Genomic DNA, 26068 nt, shown 5'->3' with positions numbered 1-26068 from the left:
TCAACGATAACTCACATGAGTTAGGACATGGATTTTCCATGTTGGATGACATAGATGTAAGTGCCTGGTAAACTAATCATTTTCAATTAATACACACTGAACAAATACATCGCTGTTCTCATCAGTGGCTGTCAACGAAAGTTGATAGGTTTAGCTATGTGTGCTAACGTTCGAGCACAGCTTATACATTTCAAGCAGTACGATGGGGCGGGCTAGCTAGCGGTGTATCGTACCTGCTCGCAAATCGCAATTGATGACTCAAAGATAACTTGTGAACTGCTTTTATACTGTAATCACATCCTCTGTTATCCATATACGATATTGGAATGAGTATAGGGGCATTTGTCTAGGTGTATAGCCAACCTCGTCAGTTGTAGCACTGGGTTATCCAGTTGTGGCGACTAGCTCAGAAAAAAATGCGACAGTCTGACAATAACTCGGATATGTTTAAACTTTTATTGGTCAACCGATGGGTACAGAAAGATAAACTTTACATTTTTGGTCAACAACCTGACAGTCATACAGGCCTTGGCTAGATTATCAACAGGTTGAGATATCCTCCATCCGTCTTCCAGAATAACTGCGAGTGAACTAATTAGGGGTGAGGGAGGGACCTGACATTTTGTAGCTAACGTCACATGATCCCACGGGCACATTATATTGGATGCGTGGATGGACGATTAGATATGAATACATCTATAAGTATATAGATAGATTCATGCTCCCTGTTATTGTAGGCCTACACATTATGTGATTTACAAGACTATCAGGCCCATGTTGGATGCCACACCTTTTTTTGTTTTGTTTACTAAGTGTTGTAAATTATCATTAAGAAAATCTAAGCAATTATCACTGACATCTGCCCCTAGATTTAACAATAAAGGTTGTTTCTAGTTACACCTCAGACTGTTAATACTTTTCTTCCCATGTCTGATCCTTTGTGTGATGTTATGGCTATATACTTGATGTTATAACAATAAAGGTTATTTCTAGTTACACCTCAGACTGTTAATACTTTTCTTCCCATGTCTGATCCTTTGTGTGATGTTATGGCTGCAATGTCAAAGGTCATGGCCGCAACAGAGCAAGCACACTCTCGCAGTTCGTTCACGAAACGCATTCTATTTTTTTTTTGTCACCGACAATCTCAAATTGTATTGACTAGCGCGTCTCCTGGTAGACCCTATCCAGTGCATCAGTTTCAATGTTACGGTGTTGTATCCTAAGTCAGATAATGTATGGCCATACTGTCGTTGCCCTTACATGGAACGTAAATGTTTTACGTCGCGGCTTTACTCTAGCCTGTAGCCTTTTCTTTATCGTTTATGGTGAAGTAAAAATATGAACAGACTAACAATTAACCCACATTTGAATTGAATGCAAAAGGATAGTGTACGTTCCCTGAAATTATGAACTCTGTCAGACGTCAGCCGGCTTCTATTTGACAACCACATTTTTTCCAAGGGGAGGGGGTTGGTTGGTTCTGGTGCGCGTCACCGTCCCCACAGCTCGCGTTCCCGACGCAATCGCTCAAACCTGCTAGAGGAGAAGCGGACTCGTTTTTATTGTTACGGACACTAAGGAGAAGCCCCGGTCCCACACGTGAACCGAGCTATCATTGTCAAAACTGGGGTAAGTGGTTTATTATTTCTACATTCGAGCATACTTTATTATCGGCATTAGGCTATGAGCAACATACTTCACTGGCACATATGAACATTTCGTTCTGGCTGATTAAACCGTCGTTTTCAGATAACAAATGAAATCGATCGCCCAGAGATGCTATGTGTAGTATCGGTTAAAACGAGGTATCTTTTGTTCGTGGTTCGGTGAAGTCTATGTTAGTTACCGTACGAGTATGCCTGTCGTGTGGGGAAAAGAGACTGGCTGTCAGTTGTATATTTTCGTGTCATCATTATCTAACGTTAACTAGTCTACTTTGTAGCCTGTTCTATCATGGGAAAGCAAGGTACGGTTGGCTACGTAAACACAGTGATGGGCTGTAGAGCTTAAATGCTCGCTGCTCTGTCGCGCCGCTCTGGAGATCATGGGTGATCAACTGACGTTGAACGGGGTCAATTATTTGGAAATAAATACTTTGTAAAGATCAGCCGGTCCAACTGGGGGGGAAATGCACGCCATTGTAACCCGTTGCAATGGTGTTTTCATATCTAGAGCACAATAGTTTTCCTTTTTGAAAACTAAAGAACCTTTGTGGTGAGACAGCTATCACTTGGAAGACATACAGGAATTAATTCACACCTACTACAATTGAATCTATCGTTTTGTTACTGTGTTCAAACAGGGGAAGAATCGTCATTGTATTTGTTGAATGCCCTACACATTTTGTTGTTAGCCGGCATGAAGATGCAATGCAATGACTTCAAATTAACAGCATACATTTTGGATTATATTTATTCCTATCACAGAATCCTACTTTGGAAAGTCCTCAGCATTGCCATGCTATAGTGCCTGCATTCACGTATCAAACCTGGGACAAGCTGTACCTGCAAGAACATAGCTGGATCTGTATTTCTATCAGACCACCTGACGATATCCTCAGGAGTCTGAGTAATGACAAGCCTTTTGCGTCCTTCTGAATTTCCAGTATAACATGCAGTGCCTGAACACAAACTCTCTGAACCTACCCATCTCCCTATACACAAGCTCCATTTTCACCTAGCCGCTAGCCTTTCAAGCAGCCTCAAAGGCTGCCACTGCCTGGAGGAGCAAGGGGGGCCAACTCCCTGAGGTGTGACCCATGACTATGGACCTGCTGTGGGTGCTGTGGTCCCTTGTGACGGCCAGCATGGCTATCCACATGGAGGCCGGAGGGAGCCACAGTATGTTCACCTGCGAGCCCATCACCTTACGTATGTGTCATGACCTGCCTTATAACTCCACCTTCATGCCCAATCTGCTCAATCACTATGACCAGCAGACTGCAGCCCTCGCCATGGAGGTAAGTTATCAGTGTTTTTTTGTGTTTTTGTGTGTGTCGCATGTTGTGTGTAGGCTATGTGTATGTGTGTGTGTGTGTGGTTCTTTGTGTTTGTGTGCATTTAAGCGTTGGCCCATACAGTGATTCTTAAGATCACTGAATTGCTAGCAACACTAAAATGAGTTTACATAGAACCCTGGATTGTAAGAACGCGGTCACTACTGCAATAGACTCTGCACTTTCAGATTGTTCAGAAGGCCATTTGTGACACTTTTGATGCTTGTCGTGGGTATTGTTCTATTGATTTGCAGAGTTTTTGAATTGAGGAATTAATTCTCAATCCTGGTCCTTTAATCTCATTTATTTGAAGCACTAAAATTATTGTAGGTTTGGGAGGAGGGTAAGAATGGAGCTGTCAAGCTAAGAAGGCACCGGATGCCTAAAAGAGCCCGGGTGACGTAATGTTGACTCTTGAGTGACAGTTTCTATGCCAACGTTAGCATTACGTAACCCAGTCACCGCGTACCCCGGCCGCTTATTAGCTTTAAGTCTGAGGAGTCGTTCGAAAGCCATCAGCTACTTTTTAGTCGCTTAATATTGTGCCTAAACGGACACTTTTTAGCTATCAGTCAGAGAGTCTCAAGAGTTGTTCGAAAGCCATCAGGTACTTTTTAGCCGCTTAATATTGGCTGCCGGTCTTTTGTAAGTAAGCACTCATCAACAGGTTTTGCCGCTAGCATCTATATTGCTAATAGCAATTCCTCCTTTTGAGCGACAATATTAAGCGACTAAAAAGTAGCTGATGGCTTTCGAACAACTCTTGAGACTCTCTGACTGATAGCCAAAAAGTGTCGGGGTACATAGTGTCCGTTTAGGCACAATATTAAGCGACTAGAAAGTTTTAGCTACACCTGCCTGATGGTATTCTGTAAGTTAGCAATGTCCGCTAGCATATCAAAGCTAGCAATCCCCCGTTGTTCTTTAGTAAAATGTTGTGCAAACAATGCCCTGTTTTGTTCAAATGTAATTGTGGGTGCCGTCAGATATGTCTTAAAATCACAACACATTAAGGAGTTTCTTAATTTAAGCACAACAACAGATGAATAGCTTCAAGCTAACAAGATAGCTCGTTACACTAGCACGAGCTAGCTAGCTGATGGAATGTGCTTACTTTGATACATACATTTGATTTATATAAACTAGCGAATCAACAACTTTCCTACCAAAGTCAAACATCAAGTACATGGTTGTTTTGGTTGGTTTATTGTAGGTCAAATACAAGCAAGCCGGTCTCAGGTAGCGAAGTTCAATGCAATATGCTCTGAAGTAAATCGCGTTATGAGCGATAAAGAGCTCGGGTGACGTATTGGCGTTGGCAAAGCAACTGTCACTCAAGAGTCGTTCGAAAGTCAACATTACATCACCCGGGCTCTTTTAGGCATCCGGTGCCTTTTTAGCTTGACAGAGCGTTCTCTTCACGTGATGTTATCTAAATAGGCAGGGGATTTGTCTTCATAGCGTTAAGTTCGTGAGAAGACAGGTGTTGTGATGGCCTTTGGTCTGCACTGTTGTGTGGCAGGTTTTATTGAAACTCACAGATTACAGGGAGATTTGCAACAACACCCTGATGGCATTAGCAATCAACACACCCAGATTACCATGAAGTGCTTGGGCTTTCATTTCAATTGGTTAGACCTCCAGTTTGTCTTTGCTTAGCACAGCTATTTGGATCACATTACAAAAACATTAGGCAGGAAATTTAGTTTTAATCTCTCCAGAGGGGCATTACATCAATTTAGTGTGTCATGACGGATTCTGCACCGTATCAGCGTGAACTATTTGCAAATGGTTGTTTTCCCTGCTTTGTGTGACTTATTTCAAGTGGCCACCAAAGGCCACCATCTGAGTCAATACATCCCATGTCAGAGTGACCCCCCTCACCCCGCACAAACACACACAGATCCTATCCCATCCTCGAGTATCCCAGGCATTCCGAATGTGTGTCATGACGGATTCTATATTGTCCAGTCAGCCAATGGTTTGCTGGCCGCTGCGTATGTTATTTATGGTTGTGTTGTTATGTTGATGGTCCTGTAATCTCCGCCGCCATGATGATCGGATTGGATTGATTGCGGCCGCTCGGTGATCCTCTTTGCTTGAGTGTTCGGAGTAAGTGGAGGCTCAGTGCACAGCGCCTGCATTAGCCTTGTTAGCGATCATCTCCCAGAGATGCATGGCGGTGGGGCAGGCAGTGGGAAGAGGATGATGGGGGTAAATCCCCTGGCGAGGCCTTCGGTGTGGTCCTACCCCACCCTGAAACCGCCCCACCCCGCCCAACCCTGTCCAGATGAGGGAAGCAGGCCGGGATGGGGATGTGGCAGAGGGGGGTGGATTTGTGGGCAGGGCGAGGGGGTTGATGTGATGGAGCATAGCCAGAGTACTACCATCTGGTGCTCCTGCCTCTGCGTGTTTTTGCATGGCGTTACGTAACCCCAGAGAGTGTACCCAGCACACACACACTCACACTCACACACTCACACTCTCACACACACACACACACACACACACACACACACACACTCTCTCACTCAAACACTGATGAGCACACATCAGCTTGATGTGCTCCCATGTCATCAGGTTTATCCTGCTTAAAATAACCCAAGCACCACTCTCATTTTCATGCACATGTCACAAACTGCACTGTAGTATGGTATCAGTGCCTCAACCACAGACAGAATACCAGTGGCTTCGATTGCAAACCACCAAATCATATCACAGGCCTCAATTCAGGTCTGGCTCCCTGGGTTATAGTATCATAGCATTATAGACTGATTACAGTTCAGTTAAATTCCACTAAAGTATAGCTTTTCATTAATCCTCCCCACACTGAATTCCCATGTCTTAGAACGGTTGCGTGAAATGCGTTTAAAAATGAGTAGACTTAAAACAGTTGAAGCACACTTTCTCACTCTATCATGAGCAAAGCCACATTACCACAGGAAAACAACACTACCACATCTAAATCACTCCACAGTGCGCTTTTCAACACTGAACTGTCACTGCCTGTGTTTCTGGCATGCTTCCGTCATGGGAGAATGCAGGACTAATAGGGAGAGAAAAGGCTCGGGGTGGATTTGACATTCGATTCCAAATGGGAGTGGAGTCTCTTCAGCAGCCGTTGTAATGATGAAGAATAGAACCTTGGGGTGGTGAAAGGCAAAAGATTGGCTCCTTGGATGTGGACCAAAGGATTCCTCCGTTTTCCGTCGACATGAGCCAAAACCCAGCAGCCAGAGCTTTGATTACTGTCTTTGCCGGCGTCACCTCCGATTTCTCTGTGTGTCTGCTTTTGCGAGAAAGTAATTATTGAGTTGTCACCACCGCACCAACTCTGTGCTTTCTTCCTCTTGTTTATTTTTAGATGTGGAGAGGGGATTCTGGGAAGGCTTAGGTTCATGATGCTCCCCAATGTTGCTGTAACATCCCGGAGACAGACGAGTGATTACAGCGGTGGTTGGTTGACCTCCTGGTAACCTCGCTTAAGAAGTGGGGCAGCAGCCCCAGGGATGGCATCCATCTCTCCCTTTCTCTTTCCCTATCGCTCTCTTTCTCTTTCTCAATTAATGGGAGATTTTCACTTGCTGGGGTAAACTAAGGGCATTTTGGGGATTGAGAGAGAGAGAGAGAGAGAGAGAGAGAGAGAGAGATTTTTTTTTGATTTTATAAAAAACTTTTATTTGTAAACAGTAACGCCAACTTACACCTTATTCAAAACAAACGGAAATGAAAATCATCATCAAATGAGCACACAGTTTTTTTCCACAGAAATATTTGCCATTGGTTTGCAGAAACAAAAATCACTGTACATTATAACACACAATTGAAACCAGGCTCAGTTATTCCAACACAGGAGCAAACAATATTACAAGTCATACAAAACCCTTCCTTACACATACATATAAACTAAGTAGGCTTAGTTGTTTTATCACGCAACTTTTTCCTCAATTTGCTCAATATTTTCCGGAGACGAAAAACATCGTTATCCTCAAATGCACCCTCCCTCATGAAACAGACAACATCGTTAACAAACTGCGAGCAATCAGGAAAATACAGTTCCACCTCCACTTTCCGCAACCCTTTCGTGTCGCGTAGGAAACTGTTAATTGCCTCTGCAGTATATTTCGTTTCTTCGCTGGAGAGCTGTGCCTCTCCCTGCGAACACTCGGACCAGTTTGAGTCAATGGATTCGCAATCGCTATCCAGATTACCACTCGTGTGTGTGTCTTTTTTCACTTTAGACCCGGTAACCTCCACCGGGTCTATCTTTCTCTTCGCCGGTACTTTAAAGACTGGGTCTATGTCAATAGCCTCAGCCTGAGCCACATTCACTGACGGTTGAGGCACTGTCAGTGTCTTTACTGAATGCCCCTTCTCATTAGCAGTTTCACCTGGCCCAGCCGCAGCTACCTCTGCCACGGCTGGCTCAATCAGCACCGAATCACCGGCCACGGCTTCGGGGCAAAGCACAATCAGATCCACTACGGACTGAAGACCCCCCTCAAGTCCGCTTCCCTCGGTCCCATCCTCCGAGGGTTCTACCTCAGTGTCTGGGGGAACAACTATGGGGGACTCAGCCACATTGGTTTTGGCTGGAGTGTCCTCCTTTGTGTTGCCCTTTTTACCGGGACAAAAACGCCCGATGTGTCCTATTCCACCGCAACTGAAACATTTTAACGCAGTGTCTGACGTTGCATACACCACATAATCGAACCCGTCCACCCTTAATTTGAACACAAGCTCAATCTCCTCCATGCCACTATTTAGGACCATGTATGCTTGCCTTCTAAAAGACACTAGATGTCGAAGTAGGGGCGATTTACATCCCAGAGGGATTTTTCGAACAGATGAAACCAGCTTGCCATAGCGTTGCAACTCTTTAACAATAAGCTCATCTTTGATGAACGGGGGTACATTTGAAATTATAACTTTCTTGGCGGGGGTATTGAGTGGGAGGACTGGCATGTAGGAATCATTGAGTACTATACCCCTCACAATTACCTCATTAGCGTTCTCAATTGTGTTGAGAAACAACACCACCGCATTATTCATTCGTGAAGCCGACTTCACGTTACCGTGCCCAATTAAATTTCCAACCGACAAACTAACGTTCTCCACACTTGCGGTGCATTCAACTTTGATACCATGTAGGCGCGTTAGTTTGTCAAAATCCATGCTTCCCGCGGCCGCCATACTCCCAGCAACAAGCTGGTCGCAGACTCCACGGGGAAACAAGAAGTGATATTTACAAACACCCAGCTAAACCAAAACCTCAGTAGTTGTAAAACTAAAGTGCCACCAAAATAGTTAAAACGATTAAACACATATAAACAACACACAAAGGGAGAAAAGTTAGAAGTAGCACTTGCTCACTCACACTCACTCACGGAGCTCACACACGCACGAGAGAGAGAGAGAGAGAGAGAGAGAGAGAGATTTTGAGAGGCTGTCAGAGGTATGAGTTTGGTTAATCCTGGTGTGGCACAATCTGTTGCCCCTGGATGCCATCTTCTCACAACCACCAGCCCAGCAGTTCCTCTGCTGATATAACAGGGAACACTGGTAATACAGTCTTAATATCCGATTTATTTTGGAGGGCTTAATATGTCTGGACTCTTCTATACTTCTGTCAGACAGCAGATAAGAACCAACGTCAGTATCTGACTAATACATACATTTCCAAGACAGCAGATGTGTGCAGCTGAATGAGGAAATTAAAGAATGGGCATACCAGGAAGATATGTAATTTGGTAGCCTTTAAATAGTAATATAATCATTTTTGCAGTTAAATAGTTATCAAAGGGCATATACTATGAACAACATGTTACTGAAACACAGTGCGGCAAAAACAATCTGCCGTGTTTAGGATCCAACCATGTCAGGAGGGCAAGAGATCAGAACAGTCAGGTATTTTTCCTGATTGAAATAGATGTTCCCACTTAAATGGCAACAATGACAGACATGTTGTAATTAAAACTAAATCCTGAACGCATATATAAAATGAGCTATCTTCAGGCAATCCAGGCATCACCAGTCAAGAGTACATCCCCTCAGCTGCAATTTGAATATTAATGGAATCATATATCCGTTCTTGGAATGTTAATGGAATCATATAGCCACTCTCAGAATATTAATAGCATTGGCTAGAGAAAACACACCATTGGTAACCTGATGGCTCCTGCTAGTTAACCAGCAATTTAACTTTATAATTTTCAAAGAGGCCAGGCTAAATAGCCACTATGCCTTGCTATGGCTTTTTCCCTCCCCTGTCTCTCTCTTGTTCTGTCGGTTTCTCTCCACCCTCTTTTCTTTTCCATTCTCTTGCTCCTTCTCCCCCATAGCAAGGTACAGCCGTTGCCGTGGAAACGGGTGCCAATTGTGTTCCAACAAAAGAGCGGGCTTTCCTGCCCCTGGGGGGAGGTCCTTCAGTGCTGCCCTCCGACCTCTCCGCATGCACACCCCTCCCTGATGCTGGGCCGTTGATGCATTCACGGTTGCCATAGGAGTCAGCGTGGAATTGCAGAGAATTAAGGGCAGGAAAGAAAGAATGACAGACAGACAGATAGCTGAAGAGTGAGAGTGAGAAAAAAGATGAGTCCGTGGAGGATAAAAAGATAATATTGTTATTGTTCAACCTTATCTATTCAGGTTGCCTCAGCCGTCTTTGTGCTATTTACACAAAAGCTCCCAGGCAACATTATATCCAAATGATGTACTCCACTTGGAAAAAACATGTTGTAAGCCTATTTGTATTCTATACACTGTTTATATGCATGTTATCTTCTTCAAAATTCAGTTGAAAAATAACATGTGAACTTCTACACTTTTTGCTGAACCATGGTGCGTTCAGTCTAATTCTTTTGAGCCCTCATTAAGGAATGCTCCATGACTATCCGTGGTCCTCAGATCTCAGATCTGAAGCGCTTGCATACGTGTGAGTCTCTGAGCGAGTGAGCAGGCATCAGTCAGTGCGGTTACATGTGTCCAGTTTCCGAGCGTAGTCGGGGTTCAATCGAAGATCCAATTCATGTAACTCCCCAAATCTAGATTTCCTGTGTCTGACTGAAATCCGATTTACACCCCCAGATAAGTCAGTGCGTGCACATGATGGCAGTACTCCGATCCGATCCGATTCTCTCCATGGGGTTTCCATGGGGGGTTAACTGCACTAACTGCAACTGCAACTGCATCTCAAAGCACATGGCAGTGACAAATCCAGATCTTGGCCGTGTCAGTTCAAATCAAATGCGGAATGTTTACATCTGCTACCGTTGATTATACAGTAAATACGTTGTGAAATGAAACAAAAACACACCACAGTTAAAGTTGTATTAGTATTGATTGATTCACATCGATATGAATAGATTACATGAGTAACAACTGGTGGAAAAGTAATATGAAAATATTTGTTCACTGAATTAGCGCGTTTTGTCCAAAACAGTTGCGTTCCAGTTTCAAAGTTTCAGTTTCGGTTTCAGTATTTCAACGTGAATGAGAGGGAGCACAAGAACTGAGCGTCTAGCAGCGATTATCATATCATTGACATATATGATGCATGTATATGTCTGTGGGCAGGATCTCAAGCACGTGCAAAAGTTGTTGTTGTCTAATTGGAATCTAGATTCGAGAGACACATGCGTGCCTAGTTCGATTCCCAGCGCAATCAGATCGTGTATCCAGGGGTTTACATCGGAGTCCAGTCGGACTCAAGTCGGACACAGGAAATCTAGATTTGGGCAGACACATGAATCGGATCTTCGATTTAAATCGGACTGAAATCGGAAACTGGACACATGTGTCCGCACTGAGTGATCGGATTACGCTGGAAATCGGACAACGCGTGCATGTTACTCTCAACTAGATTACAACTGGACAACAACAACTTTTGCGCATGCTTGAGATCCTGCCCATAGACATATATACATGCATCATATATGTCTATGATATGATAATCGCTGCTAGACGCTCACTGTTCTTGTGCTCCCTCTCATTCACTTTGAAATACTGAAACGAAACTGAAACTGAAACGTTGACTGCGACTGTTTTGGATAGAACGCGCTAATTGACTGAACAAATATTTTCATATTACTTTTCCACCACTTGTTAGTCATGTAATCCATTAATATCGATGTGAATCAATCAATACTAATACAACTTTAACTGTGATGTGTTTTTGTTTCATTTCACAACTTATTTACTGTATAATCAACGGTAGCAAATGCCCCCTTGTAAACATTCCACATTTGATTTGAACTGACGCGGCCAAGATCTGGATTTGTCACTGCCATGTACCGTGAGATAACGCAGTTAACCCCCCATGGATAGAGAAGTCGGGTTTTGGCCGAAATCGGGGTTATGCCATCATGTAACCGCACTGACTGGCACGCAGCCCTGCACAGTAGCCCTGCAGAGAGAGGAGATCTGAGCTTTTCTGGGGAGGGGGCAAAAGGGGGGCTTAAATGCACCTCTTCATGGGGGGGCTCTGAAGCCGCAGGAAGGCCAAACCCCTGGCAGACAGCAGCTGTCTCGTACCGTGGCCGCAGTAATCCCCCTCCCAGACTCAAGACGGCCTGTGTTTGGGAAGAGACAGTTTTAAGCAATACACTGACTGCACCACAGGTCACCAGGGGCCCGGACAGAAGGAGGCCTCACTGAAATGACGGGCTGTTAAGAAGTCATTGTGTTTCAGGAAAGGAAAGGAAACACTGGAAGATAAAAAAAAAAAAGGCAGTCCAATTAAAAAAAAGTATCTCCTTCAGTTTAGTTTGAATTAATACAATTCAATAAAATATTACTTATTTTTTACATTTACGTATTATACAATTTTACTGTAAATGTTACTGTTAAATATATCGCCAAGTCATGCTGAACAGTACACTGAAAATCATATCATGCTTACTGTAAAAATATACAAAACTAAAAACAGAACGTGACCTTTCAGGGTCACACACATAAAAGCTCAAAAAACTGCCCCCATGAGCCAATGTTTACTCTTTTGTCTTGAGTTCACTGCCTACACAGTCATGGGACCACTTAACCATCTTCCGCCATGTACATCCAGCAAAGTGTTTCACCAGTTTGTTTATAGGGCATCTAGAAGCAATGGACAATTGAGCTGATTTGTGTGCATACATGTGCCCTGGGGTCCCTGACGGGGGTGGGGGGGGATCCAGATGCACATGGAGAGCTCATTAGATCGCTATAGTGACAGCAGTGTGCCATGTGCTGGGGGTGCTAAATGTAGTGAGTGTCGCTGGACAGGCAGGGGAGGGAAAAAGGGAAAACATGGCACTAATTCTAATTTATGTGCATTGTCTGTATGTATGGCAGGGAGGATAGCATGTGTGTGTGTTGGGTAATGGGAGTGTGTGCCATGAATGTATGAGTGTATGCGTGTGCACGAGCAAGTTAGTGACGGTGTATGGGCATATGTGCGTGCAAGAGAGTACAATCCAGTGGGCATGAAAGCATGTGTGGGTGGGTGTGTGTGTGTGTGAATGTGTGATGTGTGCATGTTTGTATGCAAGTGTACAGATAGTGCAAGGACCATGTAAATAATTATGTGAATGCATGCATTTTTGCACAGTGTGTGTGTGTTGTTTGATCTCAGTAATTTAATATGGATTCCTGCAAAGGTCTGTCATAAGACCCTGTGTATTTAATTAAAGGCAGCAGCTGTGGGTCAGTTAGTGCACAAACAGAGCGAATGCCAATGGCCTCTTTGTCCCACAGCAGGAGGACTGTGACGTCTTCATTCAGCCCTGTGGCATAGGCACAACTGAGATGAACTTCAGCATGGTTACTGGTCTGTGACAGCCCACTTAAACAGGCTGAGATTGATGTCCCTCCTCCACTTACATAGCGTAGTGAATGGCATGATAAGATAAGAGCTAAAAGCTTTAATGTAATCAAATTTACATTGAATATAACCCTGAATGAGAATAGAATTGAATTTGTTTGGGTATGGGGGAAAATCATGCAATACAGTTTTGCAATGTTTTCCCAGGTATTGTATCGCGTCTCACATCAGATTGTTTATTATTGAATTATGAGGGCATTCAAAGCACTATCTATTATTGCGTGCGTGGCAGGAATAACGACATGAGTTGCTTTTATAGCTCCCAATATGGCACTGAGATGGATTTTGTGCTGTCAGGTCATCAGAGAGAAAAACTAAGGAGATATGATCTTTTGGGGATATATTCTGTGATAACAAATGACAGTGAATTTCAATGTATTGCAGTATATTTAACTGCAAAACCAAAAACTATGATCAGAATGGTATTGTAAGAATATTGTTTGATGGGACATTTGGTGATTCAAACCCCTACAATATGTCTATAATGATGATTTATATTTTATAACATAACATCTGGCTGGACATGCTGTGTAATATAAGACGAGCCTGATGTTTCCAGTGAGAGAATCATCTGCACATTACATCATTGTTAACTGAGAATTTGAATGGTTCAGACTTGAGAAAATCCATTCCCACTGGAACTCACTGGGCATCGAATCTTCATGTCTGAGAAATCAATTACTCCTGTCGCTTGTTCTCTGGCAGGGATTTAAATATGGATTAGGCGTACACAACGCATCACTGCATCAGGATGCTTTTGTGTGGAAATGGCCAATCCTAACATGCATTCTAATCCTATTTTATAGGCTGAGGGGAGGAAGCCTAGAGACAGCATGTGTGTGTGTGTGTGTGTGTGTGTGTGTTCACGAGAGTGTGTATGTAGGCAGGAAGAAGATTTAGGGCACAAATGAATGCAGAAAACCTAGCGTGTGTGTTATGACAGATGCTAAGACGCTCACACGCCGGCATCCATTGCAACTGACAGGATGCTTCATGACTCTATTGGAATGAAGCTGCTGTAGTGTTGTGTAATGCAGTGTGTGTGTGTGTGTGTGTGTGTGTGTTGGTGTGTGTGTTTGGATAGTGTTAAAAAGAGTATATATGTATCCATAAATATATGTACTGTATCCCTGAGAGGAGCCATGTGGTTTTGTAGAAATACTGTGTACGCTCATCTTGAATGCTTGAAAAACACACAACTTTCAATTCTCACACTCTTCACAAGTGCTGCTTGCTGTGTTTGGAGACACATTGTGCCAAGTGCTTGATTCCCAGAATCCTCAGGGGCAGCACAGTGAGAAGCATTTCATTTAGCTCATCTTCAAAATTTGGAGCAGGCAACCCCATCTCCCCCTCCCACTCCGCCCTCAACAAACTGCTGTCACAAAAGGCTGTCCCTCTGCAGGAGGTTGTGGGGGTTTTTGGGGGTGGGGTGGGGTACGTGTCTGTGCCTGGTTTTGGAGCTTCTCCCCCTCCCCCACAAAGTTGAGAAGGGGGTGAAAAGGGCTGAGGTGGGGGATTTACATATAAAAGCTCTGCTCAGCAGCTGCCTGTGCCATATAGCCCCACATACCCCCCACCCACTCCCACCCTCTTCTCCTCTCCTCCAGCGTCTTGTACTGACCTGGAGTCAGGTTTCCCTGCCCGCAGTTGGATATCAATCTACATTGATCTCTGTAGACACACAGCACTGTCATGAGGTCAGTTGAGAAATGGAAAGTGTATAAAATTAGAGAGAGTGAGTAAAGAGAAAGGGGGTTGCGAGAGTGGGGTGGACGGGTGACTGCAACTGTACACCCGCCCACCCAGTAAACAACCCCCCCCCCCCCCCAGCTTACACACACTTCCCCCTCCCCCACCCCCTCTTGTGTCATGTTGGGTTCAGAGAGTTGAAATGGGTGTGGTTATGATGGACTCGAGGGTGGAGTCAGGTTACAGGGCGAGGTCCACTGTATTGTGCCTGTGGACCGCAGAGAATTTAGAGGCAGTGGGTCTCTTTTTGTTGTGGGTGATCTGCGGAGCATTATGTAATGTAGCGTGTTTATATTAGTGTGTGAGTAAACAGTGATGTTACGTCGCACTGTGGCATGGGAGGGATGTCAGCTGGCCAGGGATTTGTGGTTTTTAGTTCCACTCACAACTAGGGATGCACCGATCCGCTTTTTTCACCTCCAATACCGATACCGATATCTGAGGTTTAGTATCGGCTGATACCGATCCGAAAAAAAGCGCGAAACTCTGGTAGCTGTGTGTAGGTGTGTGACCACACGTGCGAGAGAGAGAAATGAGGAGTGCATGACATGAGATCTTGGTGCATTTTTTGCTCATTGGCTACTTATAACATATAACTAAATCTCCGCTTAGCATTCTAATCGCTACTTATAGCAACATGCACTCATAATAGACTACCTACGTACATAAACATTAAAAAAATGTTTTAATTGTCACCGTTACCCGATCTTGAAATGTCTTCAATATCGATATCGATACAAATATCGGATCGGTGCATCCCTACTCACAACATAATGGCTCTGGGTTAGGTGCAGCATTACATTAAACAAAGCAATTACTTTTGAACAGAAGGCATTATTACCCCATAGTCATATACCATAGTCCGAGCGAGTTTTTGTCCCCTGAGAAGTTCACACCTCTTGCATTCAATGAGAGTGTTCTTGAGCACAGTAACACAATATGCAACACAATATGTCTGCATCAGCTTTTCACAGCCATCATCTGGTTTTGAGTTTCGTCGACCAACTCTGGCAGGTCATAACGTCCCTGATATGTGGATCTAACCTCCGACCTCTGTCTGCCCTAAGCCCTTCCACCCCATGGTGAACCTGGAGTGCTCCCCCGACCTCCGAACTTTCCTCTGTGCCCTGTACACGCCAGTCTGCACGGAGTACGGGCGCATGACACTGCCGTGCCGACGCCTGTGCCAGCGTGCCCGGGCAGAGTGCCACCAGCTCATGGAGATCTTTGGCCTTAGCTGGCCTGAGGAGATGGAATGTGAGAGGTGAGCGAGAAACTTCTGGACACAGTTCAGTAACTCAGGGACAAATAATTCCTACAAATATGAAATACAATATAAAATGATGCACCACAGTGATATCTGTGTGAAAATCTGTTCTCTGATGTAGGTGTTTATTCTTTTAAAGGTGTATTGTATCCGTCCGGTTACATCTTTTCAATATCTCTGTGTGTGTTCTCTTCCCCTCTAGGTTCCCAGAATGTGAGGATCCTTACCCGCGTCCTGCGGACCTCCTGCCCAGCTCCTCCGTGACGGCCGAGCCACCGGCACCGGTGCAGCGGGACTACGGCTTCTGGTGCCCCCGCGAGCTGAAGGTGGATCCCGGTCTGGGCTACACCTTCCTGGGCGCACGCGACTGCTCTGCCCCCTGTCCCAGCATGCACTTCCGTCGCGACGAGCTTCTGTTCGCCCGCTACTTCGTGGGCGTGGTCTCCATCGTGTGCCTGTCGGCCACGCTCTTTACCTTCCTCACCTTCCTCATCGACATGGCGCGCTTCCGCTACCCCGAGCGCCCCATCGTCTTCTACGCCGTCTGCTACATGATGGTGGCACTCGTCTACTTCCTGGGCTTCCTGCTGGAGGACCGCGTGGCCTGCAACCCGGCCAGCCCCGGAAGGTTCCGCGCCGCCACCGTCACCCAGGGCTCGCACAACAAGGCCTGCACGCTGCTCTTCATGACGCTCTACTTCTTCACCATGGCCGGCGGCGCCTGGTGGGTGGTGCTCACGCTCACCTGGTTTCTGGCTGCCGTGCCCAAGTGGGGCAGCGAGGCCATTGAGAAGAAGGCGTTGATCTTTCACGCCGCCGCCTGGGGCCTGCCGGGGATCCTCACAGTCACCCTCCTGGCCCTCAACAAGGTGGAGGGCGACGGCCTGAGCGGCGTGTGCTTCCTGGGGATGCACGACCGGCCGGCACTTCGCTGGTTCCTGCTGGCGCCACTGTGCTTCGACGTGGTGCTGGGCGTGGCGCTGCTGCTGGCGGGCATTGCTGCGCTCAACCGTGTGCGCATGGAGATCCCGCTGGAGAAGGAGAACCAGGACAAGCTGGTCAAATTCATGATCCGCATCGGCGTCTTCTCCGCGCTCTACCTTGTGCCGCTGCTCACCGTCATCGGCTGCTACATGTACGAGCACAGCTACCGGCCGCTATGGGAGACCAGCTGGGTGCAAGAGAAGTGCCGGCACTACCACATTCCCTGCCCTTACAAGGTGAGGCATCTACAACAACCAATACCACCCTTGTGTAAAGCTGAAGATATCACTTACACTACATCTACTCCTGTGTCTATATCACCACATTACCTGCCCTTGCCAGGTGAGTCTTCTACACCAACCATATCATCCCCTACCCTGGTAAACATCCACTGGCATGTGTTCTGTCCAAATCAGATGAAGACAGATCACTTTTACACAGGTCTACATCCTGTCTGTCAGATCAGATCACAGTCATATCCTCTTCATCCTCATATATCACATTCCCTACATCAGAGCTGGATCAGTATTAGGAAAACCTATGACACTGTAATTGCCTTCCTACAAAAAAAAAAAAAAAAACTTCATCCAATTTGAGTAGACATGCCTCTCTCAGAGAGGAGAGTGAGATTAGTGTGGCTTCATTACATGCTTAGCAGCCCCTGTCACACAAAGGACTCTCTTGTTCACATCAGAGGGCAGACAAGCCATCCCACTAACTGTCTAACTACTCAACGCCCTTCTATTTTATTCAATTCAGTTCAATTCAGTTATTTTAGATTCTATTCAATTCTATTCTGCTCCATTCTGTTTCCCTCTGCACTGTGTTGTGTAAAAAATATATATATATTTGTCCCCAGCAGTGTAGTTTCATTACTGCGGATTAGCAGTGCATTTTCTGCTCCAGTGTGTTTGAGTGCGGATAAATGGGGGTTTAGTTAGCTCGCTCCACGGGGGACGAGGCAGGGCGCTCTGTAACTAACAGCCTGGAGCCAGCCAAGCCCCCATTCTCCACCATCAATCTTAAATTATTAAGCATCCTCTGTGTGTGTGTCTGTGTGCTGTCACACCTGCTCATTGTGTTGCACTCTGCAACAGACGGTCGACCATGCCGGTTTAATATGGAACTGTGTATGTGTGTGCGGATGTTCTGTGACACAGAAGGTTATGAGGTTTGTGTGTGTGTGTGTGTGTGTGTGTGTGTGTGTGTGTGTGTGTGTGTGTGTGTGTGTGTGTGTGTGTGTGTATTCTCTCATGAAAAAGGGTGTGATGTGAGTTTTTGCGTGTCTTGATGTCCAAGCACTTGGGCATAAACAATCTGATGAGTTATAAGTGCTGCTCCATTTCCTCCAGACCAGAACAGCCCAAAGACAAAGCCCAGGGAAGCATCGGGGCGGGGAGTCATTCCCTGTGGTCCCTTTGGCATTTAATGGCCAATGTTGTTGTGTTTATTCATATACCTTGATCTGTTTTCGCTTTTGGCCCTGTCCTTGTTTAGTTGCCAAATCTTGAAAGGCAAAACATTTCAACCACTGTATCTATCCAGATGTCCACAGCAGGTCATCTGTGGCAGTGGCAATATGTACTATTTCAGAATCATTGTTGATGGGGTACAGGTAGAAAAATGGCAGTTGTTTAGTAAACAGATATTATTTTTTATTATTATTTTAACCTAGGCCACAGGCTTTCCGCGAGGCTGTATCCTTGTCAAAGGTAGACTGCTTTGCTAAACTTTACCTTAACATCCCACCTGTAGGTTAGAAAAACATACTTTATTAGTTAGTTAAGTGAATCTGTACCCTATCATCAATCATCAAGACAGTAACTCAACATCTGGTCCAATGTCCATTGCCTTTTAGGACACTTTGGACTTGTCTCTTCATAGGACTCTGCAAGAATCATCACAGTCTTATTTCTGGCTTTGCAACTGTGCAAAAGCATGAGAGCCCATACTAGCTCTCCCTGTGGCTCATCTGCTTCATCAGAGGAAAACCGACTTGGTCAGGCGCTGCACCACTCTACAGAGCAGCCGCTAGGCTATTTGCAGCGTAGCCGCACATTGCTAACACAGCGACGATCAGCATAATAAGCCCAAATTCTGAAGGACATGCAAGGAGAGTCTCAGCGAGTTCACTCAGTGCGCAGAGATATGTCTGAATAATGTGTGTCTGTGTGTGTGTGTGTGTGTGTGTGTGTGTGTGTGTGTGTGTGTGTGTGTGTGCCTCAGGCTGTTACGAACAACTAATGAGGCCATCTTTTTTGCTGAGCATCTGTGAGGGAATGCGAGGGCTCAGGATGCGTCATCATTGTGTGTGTGTGTGTGTGGGGGGGGGGGGTCTGTGTGTGTGTGTCTTTGTGTGTGTGTCTCTGTGTGTGTGTTGTAAGTGAGTTCTGGGACTACTCATTACTTGATGGACCTCGCTGTTCAGCTTTGGAGTATTTAGATGGAGGCAAAAATGGCTGACAGTCAGAGAGAGGGCTCAGGTGCTGTACGTACAGCAAGAAATAACAAGTACAGAGAGAGAGGAGGAAGATGAGACAGAGAGAGACAGACATTGTGTTGGCTGCGTTTCTGTTTATGCCTTGAGCATGGAGCACTGAGCTTCACAGAGATGAATCATAAACACACACACTCACACACATACACTCTCTCTCGCCCTTTCTCTACTCTCTCTCACACACACACACACACGCACACGCACACGCACACGCACACGCACACGCACACGCACACGCACACACACACACACACAAACACACACACACACACACAACTTGCCCAGAGCTTCATCACACACAATGCACATGCATCCCAAACACACCCTCATCCCGTACAGCTGATTACTAATAGTCTTTGAAGTTGTTGGAGCAGATGTGCAGCTTGCAGTTAGCCTACTGCAATGTTTTATACATTTAATAACTCCTCTGTACGATTACCCCTTATTCTCTCTCTCTAGCTCTCTCTCTCTTTCTCTCTCTCATGTGCACACACGTTTGTTTTTTAAAGCAATGTCAGCCGAGGAGGGGCTGTCATCTCTAGTGCACTAGTTCTCAACCAACCTTGTGTTCTACACAGCCTACTTCTGTCACTGCCTGGATTTCCCACTCTCTTGTGCTCTGTGTCTTAAGTTACAGAGTATACAAACACGTTTACACACAGACACACAGACACACAGACACACAGACACACAGACACACAGACACACAGACACACAGACACACAGACACACAGACACACAGACACACAGACACACAGACACACAGACACACAGACACACAGACACACACACACACACACACAGACACACATACAGAGACCCACACACACACACACTATCCTGAGAAGACTGGACTATATTTAGGCTACGTGAATCCATGTCACATCTTTGTCATTGCTCTTTCTAAACCTGGCTTTTAACCTCGTTCCTGTGCCCTCTGACCCTAGGTGAAGCAGACCAGCCACCCTGACCTCGCCCTGTTTCTCATCAAGTACCTTATGACGCTTGTGGTTGGCATCCCGTCCGTCTTCTGGGTGGGCAGCAAGAAGACCTGCTTCGAGTGGGCCAGCTTCTTCCATGGCCACCGCCGGAAAGAGTGAGTGCCCCTACTCCATTCTGTCCGCTTTACCGTTTTACCGCTTTACCGTCTCCATCTTTGAGAGTGCGCTTCTCGCCAGGTCCACGGCAAACACGGTTACATACCTGTAGTGTAGGCTGAGGGTGTGGATTTTAAATATTTCTTAATATTTATACAGCATTTACCTTTCAGTCTAAATATAACATTTGTAAACATATTTGTGTTTAAAGAAATACTAATGCGTTAACATGCAGACACAGGATGTATTGTATCTTATAAAAGATAAGATAAGATATGAAACTTTTATTAATCCTGTGAGGGAAATTCAGGTGATATAGCAGCAAGGTAGTAGGAATCAAGTATAAACGTAAACATCAAAATGAATTAATACAAATTTGAATATGAAATAAAACAAAAATGTACTATATGACATCATGTCGAATCACGTTGAATCACACAGGCATAGCACACACTTTTGTCCCTGAATAACTCACTATGGAGTGAAAGCAAGTGTTTGTACTAATGGCTACTTAGTCTTTATTTAGAATCGTAATGCATATTTCTTTGCCCCTGGGATTGAACCTATAGTCCTTGCATTGAAAGTCTGATGGCCAAGTAGTGGTTCTGCATGTAAAGTAGGCTAGCAAAACAGTTAGGCATAGACTGTAGGGATGGATACATCATAATTTTAACAGTCCAGTGGGCAAGTGAATGCTTCAGTGCACTTGTCCACTCACATTTCTCAGTGCATACAATCTCTGTGAACATCACAAATAATAGATCAGCCACCAATGTGTAAGACACAACTGTGTTATGATCTGTGTTCAGATTGTACGTGCCGGAAAGTCATTAAGAATAAAAAGGTTTAAAGGCGTTGACACAAAATATTGTTTTACAGGGCAACCAGGCTAGGCTAGTTGTCTACCCCTGTAATATAACCGATATAGTTGCCCATACAGTTGTGAAGTATACACTTTATACTTGAGTGTTTACCATAGTATCTGTGCTATGTGTTGGATATGTCTTTTTTATGTATGCTCTACATACTACAGTATTTGTTACAGTGGTCTAGATATGGTAGTAGTGTACTTATTTGTTGTATTTTTGTTTGTAGTTTGTCTGCTGTGTTATCTATAAGTGTGCACTTCGGTCTGTTGTAGTGTTAGTAGTGTGTTGTATGTCTATAACAAATGTGTTATAGTGTGTTGATTATGTGTAGCATTTAGTGTGTCTGTTATAGGCTACACACGTATGTAGAACGTGTGATATGAGTTGTGTCTACTGTAGCATGTAGCATGTTGCAGGTTTGTACAGTTGTGTGCAGGGCACCACACATGCATTATGTATGTGTGTGCTCTAGAATGTGTAGTATGCAGTGTGGGGCAGTGATGGTGAACTGGGCTCCCTCTGTGCGCTCACGCCCCTCTCCCCTGTAATCAGCGTGTTAACCCCGTCTCCCACCCCCTGCTCTTCGCACTCCTCTCCTCTCCCCTACTCCCCCCCTGCCCTGACTGTTTTCCCCTTCTCTCTTCCCTCACTCTTCCGTCTCTCCCTGCCTTCACTGCCCACTATGTTCCCCTCCCTCTCCATCTCTCCGTCCTTCTCTCGCACCCCCGTGCCCTCTCCTTCTTCGGCCCCCAGTAGCATGGTGAAGGAGAGCCAGCAGGCCCTGCAGGAGCCAGACCTGTCTCAGCTGCTGCTGCGCGAGCCTGGGCCGCCCGTGGCGAGGAAGTCCCGTGGCACCTCCACGCAGGGCACCTCCACCCACGCCTCCTCCACCCACCTGGCCATGCTGGACGAGCCAGCCAGCGCCAGCACCAGCCGGGCAGGGAGCGTCCGCAGCAAGGCCAGCAGCCACCGTGGCAGCCAGCGACGGTCCAGAGATGGCAGGTAGGGGAACAGCGTAACACTGGTCAGCATGGTACAACACAGTACAAAACAATACAGCATATCATAGTATACCATGGCACAGTACAACACACTCATGCAGAGGTACTCAATTAGAAACCCATAAGGTCCACTCGCCAAATTTCCTTTCAGTCCAGGGTCCGGAACAGTGACGGTCAAAATCCAAAAACATAACTCCAACAAAAACGTTCAAACTATGCACAAAAGGTGATGTGGTCCGGCCATACTTGTGTGAAAGGTGACACTTTTTTGTGGTTTAAATGGTGGAGGCACTGATGTAAGTGTTCATTAGTGAGTGTGCTCCTGTATTTGTTTTTCACCATATTCAGACTCACAACTGTATGTTGAGGTATGCACGCTCTTGCTGTGTGGCTGATCTAACTATTACACTGCATGTTGCTTGGTATGATTGCAGTTGGTTTATTTTTCTGCCCCTTACCTCAGAGTTCTGCGGGTATTTATGTTCGAAGTGTGCATGCTTTGTTTCATAGTGACGTTTCACGTTACCACTTTTGACAAGGGCAACCGTCTCTTGCAGATTAAATACATCGGTTTTGTGCTCCCCACAAGCATCACAAATGCATACTTGTCAGTCCACTCTGTCTTAAATTTTTGCCTGGTTTAAAGCATGCCATGGTTTTAGTTTGCTGAGAAAAAGAACCTGTACACAAATCTATCTGCCCGCGTTGTTGTCATTGACACACGTAACCTGCATGACCCACAGAGAGCTCACGGCCAAAATTGAGTGAGTGAGTTGTCATAGTGATGTTGTTATTACAGGTCCTGATTGGACCTCTGGATTGGACACGGAAGATAGAAACCACATTGATTAGGAAAAAAATATATAGCGCAAAATCACGCACCAATGAAAACTCGCTTGGATCATGATTAAATTAGAATGCTGATTTTGGCTTCGGTCCGGATCCGGACCGCGGCCCGCCTATTGAGTTCCCCTGCACTAATGCATAGAATAGCGCAGTACTCTAGAGCACAATAACAAACAGTATGGAAATATATAGGACAACATTTAGTATACCACCAACTGACAACAGTGTCTTTACACAGTGACAGTCTGCTTAACCTTGTGCATGTCTTTGTGTGTTTGTGTATCTGTTTGGTATCAGGTGCACAGCCACCAGTTTCCGTCCCACTGAGGAGCGACTCCCGTACGGCAGCTTGCCCCGTCTCATCGACCAACCACGTCTCTGCAGCACCACCCGCCTGGACAGCCAATCGAGGCACGGCAGCACGCAGCGACTGGACAGCCAGTCACGACACGGCAGCACACGGGACCTTTGCATCACAGCTCAGGCCGTGCAGAGCACCCCCGGCAACGGCATCCACCGAGTCGTTGAGGAGGACGGAGCCACAGCCTGAGTAGGGGAAGGCCGTTCCCTTCAAGGGGGAGAAAAATGAGCAAAGGACAGAATATGAACATGGATATTTGAAGGGTACTCCTCAGCCCACCTTTCCTCCAAAGAACCTCTTCCCTGACAAGACTTGGAAAAGAGGTTGGGAAGTAGGGTTTCAATAACACAAAGTGACTGAGAAAGACACGGTGGGACTTTATAGTCAGTGCTAAGTAGAGATACGGGAAGGTACTTAATATGGTTAGAGACGGAATGTGAGTCAACACCCATCCAGACACGAGAGATGATGGAAGGGCAGGTTGTCTCTTCAGTGCTCAACTTTCTCCAGTCCCACTACAGCTCAGGGTTAAGGTTAAGTGCTAATGTGCGGGGCATGAGGTACTGAGCTTTTTGCAAGCTACACCAATTCCACACATACAAAGCACTGAGGGGGAAATGCAGGCATGTCATCCCGCAGTGGTTAACAGGAACACATGCTGGTGCTGAGACCATTATTTGGACCCAAAGTTTGCCCTCTACTCTCTCCTACCCTCCATCTGTTGATACGCAGGTTCTGACACTCATGCTGGAGTCAGTGGGCTTGTGCCGGATCGGATGTGTTCGTTCTCATTGCACATCATTTCGGACTGAAATGGTTCATGTGTGCTTGTGGCAAGTCTCCTTGCAAAACAATGGGGCTTGTTTTGTGCTGAATGGTTTGTCTTAATCAGATTTTGTAAGTTAGCATTTCAAGGGTCAAAAACTGCTTTGTTTAAAAGTTGCAATTAGAGCGGAATTCCAAACAACCCTTCATTTATAGCATAGGTAGTGTTCAGCTCTTTTATATTGGCAAGTTCCTTGAACTAAGACACCTTTCATTTGAGTACTCCTATGCCCTTCCTCGTAGTATTAAGTACTTTTTCAGTGTAGGAGATGAAGTTTAGCACTGTTTTCGAATAGTTACATTGAATGTCTATAGGTGTAAATGTTCTGCTTTTGTTTTCTGGAGAAATGTGAAATTTGTAATAAATCTCCATTTTGTAAGTGTGACAAGAAGGATGTCCTTCCTGCTGTATTAAATGAAGGCACATAAACACAGTAAAAATCATCAAAAAACATAAACTGGAGCCACGTCTTTAATAGCCCTCCGTTTTTAATGAATTACATCGGAGTCAGGTTAATATAATTATTTCTCCACAAACATGTGACGGCCAGTTTCATACATTATTCAGTTGCCCTCCTATCTTAAATATCTCTGTGCAAATAAAATAAAGAAAAGAAAAACAAATTCTACCTGTGGTGGACAACCCTCAGTATAACAGTATAACAAAACGGAACCCCAAGAAATGATTACACCTATGACATGCAAAAAAAAAAACTGTACAAATTATTACAAGGTAATAAAAAGTGAGTAAGTGAAGACAAACTGTAGTTTCAAAGGTAATTTCTCTTCAGAACATCCCCCTCTATAATGTCTACAATGTCACCTCCAAATCAAACCCCAGTCAGCAATGGCCCCTGAGCGCTTGAAAAAAAGCTCTTATTATGTGCCACCTAAGGAAAACCTTCAGAAGCTGATATTTGGGTCAAACACAGTATTCAGACATACTAGTGTTAGTGTGTGTGTGTGTGTGTGTGTGTGTGGGGGGGGGTCAGGCTATCCTGAGAAGGGTGCTAGTCAAAGACTTGGCCTCCATTTGCCATTTCTCCATACCTCCCTGTGCATGCAAGAGCTCATCTCTTCACATTCAGCAAATTCTAGATCCAAGGGGTAATCAGACATCTCTAAGCCAAGAGAACAAATAGGGGCTTCGAAAGGCTAATAATACTGCATTCAGCTGGGCTTTTTGGTAACAATAAAATCATGACCATTATATGGAATGACAATGGGTGACATTACACCAATTTCTAACAGAGATGTTGGTGGCATTATTGTGCAGTTTTTTTTATTTGTATGATAGTCCCACTTAGATATGACAGGTTTACAATCTTTACTGAAAAAAACATTACTTCCAAAACTGTTTTCCAGATTTGCAATGTTGATATGATTATAAGACATTGTTTTAAAATGGATAAAAACAGAACTCAATGGATGAAAACTTTTTATGAAAGAATGGAAATCCTTGGAAAGTTTGGGCTGTTGTCTTGAACAATGGGTTTTGTTCCTCGGAGTAAGGAATGTAAATTCACATTGGTTGCCTTGGTAAGATATTAGAACTCAGAGGATTGTTACGAACAACAAAAGTGGTACATTCCAGCACCCCTTTCTCCAATCTCTTCCAACTAAACTAGAGTCTATTTCAGTGGTCGTGAATATAAGGTTCCTGCTTTTCAAGGCCTACCTATGGGCATTCCTCTCAAACATTTCAAGTACAC

General features: G+C 45.0%; 1 protein-coding gene across 3 annotated transcripts; it reads left to right on the top strand.

Moving 5' to 3' along the window:
- Positions 1-1539: 1539 nt before the first annotated feature.
- fzd3a (frizzled class receptor 3a) lies at positions 1540-24591 on the top strand. Of its 3 annotated transcripts, none has more exons than XM_080860776.1 (7): positions 1540-1632; positions 2430-2962; positions 15677-15873; positions 16079-17096; positions 20305-20453; positions 22080-22325; positions 23468-24591. In XM_080860776.1, exons 2-7 carry the CDS (start codon positions 2762-2764, stop codon positions 23718-23720), a joined length of 2064 nt encoding a protein of 687 aa, XP_080716902.1. In that variant the 5' UTR covers positions 1540-1632; positions 2430-2761; the 3' UTR covers positions 23721-24591. The 3 variants fall into 3 exon arrangements, with proteins under 3 accessions (XP_080716902.1, XP_080716901.1, XP_080716900.1); XM_080860775.1 differs by having other exon boundaries at positions 22077-22325; XM_080860774.1 differs by having other exon boundaries at positions 21876-22325.
- The last annotated feature ends 1477 nt before the right edge of the window (positions 24592-26068 follow it).

This window comes from Sprattus sprattus (assembly GCF_963457725.1).
Source record: "Sprattus sprattus genome assembly, chromosome: 2".
NCBI classification, from domain to species: Eukaryota; Metazoa; Chordata; class Actinopteri; order Clupeiformes; family Clupeidae; genus Sprattus; species Sprattus sprattus.
Note: the sequence above shows the minus strand (reverse complement) of the source record. Positions and strands in the feature narration are given on the sequence as shown.

Bases quoted from the DNA above. Each gene is read 5' to 3' on its own strand.
- fzd3a (XM_080860774.1), top strand. From the start codon at position 2,762: ATGACTATGGACCTGCTGTGGGTGCTGTGGTCCCTTGTGACGGCCAGC. The intron at 20,454-21,875 runs GTGAGTGCCCCT...CCCTGTAATCAG, and splicing joins CATGGCCACCGCCGGAAAGA to CGTGTTAACCCCGTCTCCCA. The intron at 22,326-23,467 runs GTAGGGGAACAG...GTTTGGTATCAG, and splicing joins CGACGGTCCAGAGATGGCAG to GTGCACAGCCACCAGTTTCC.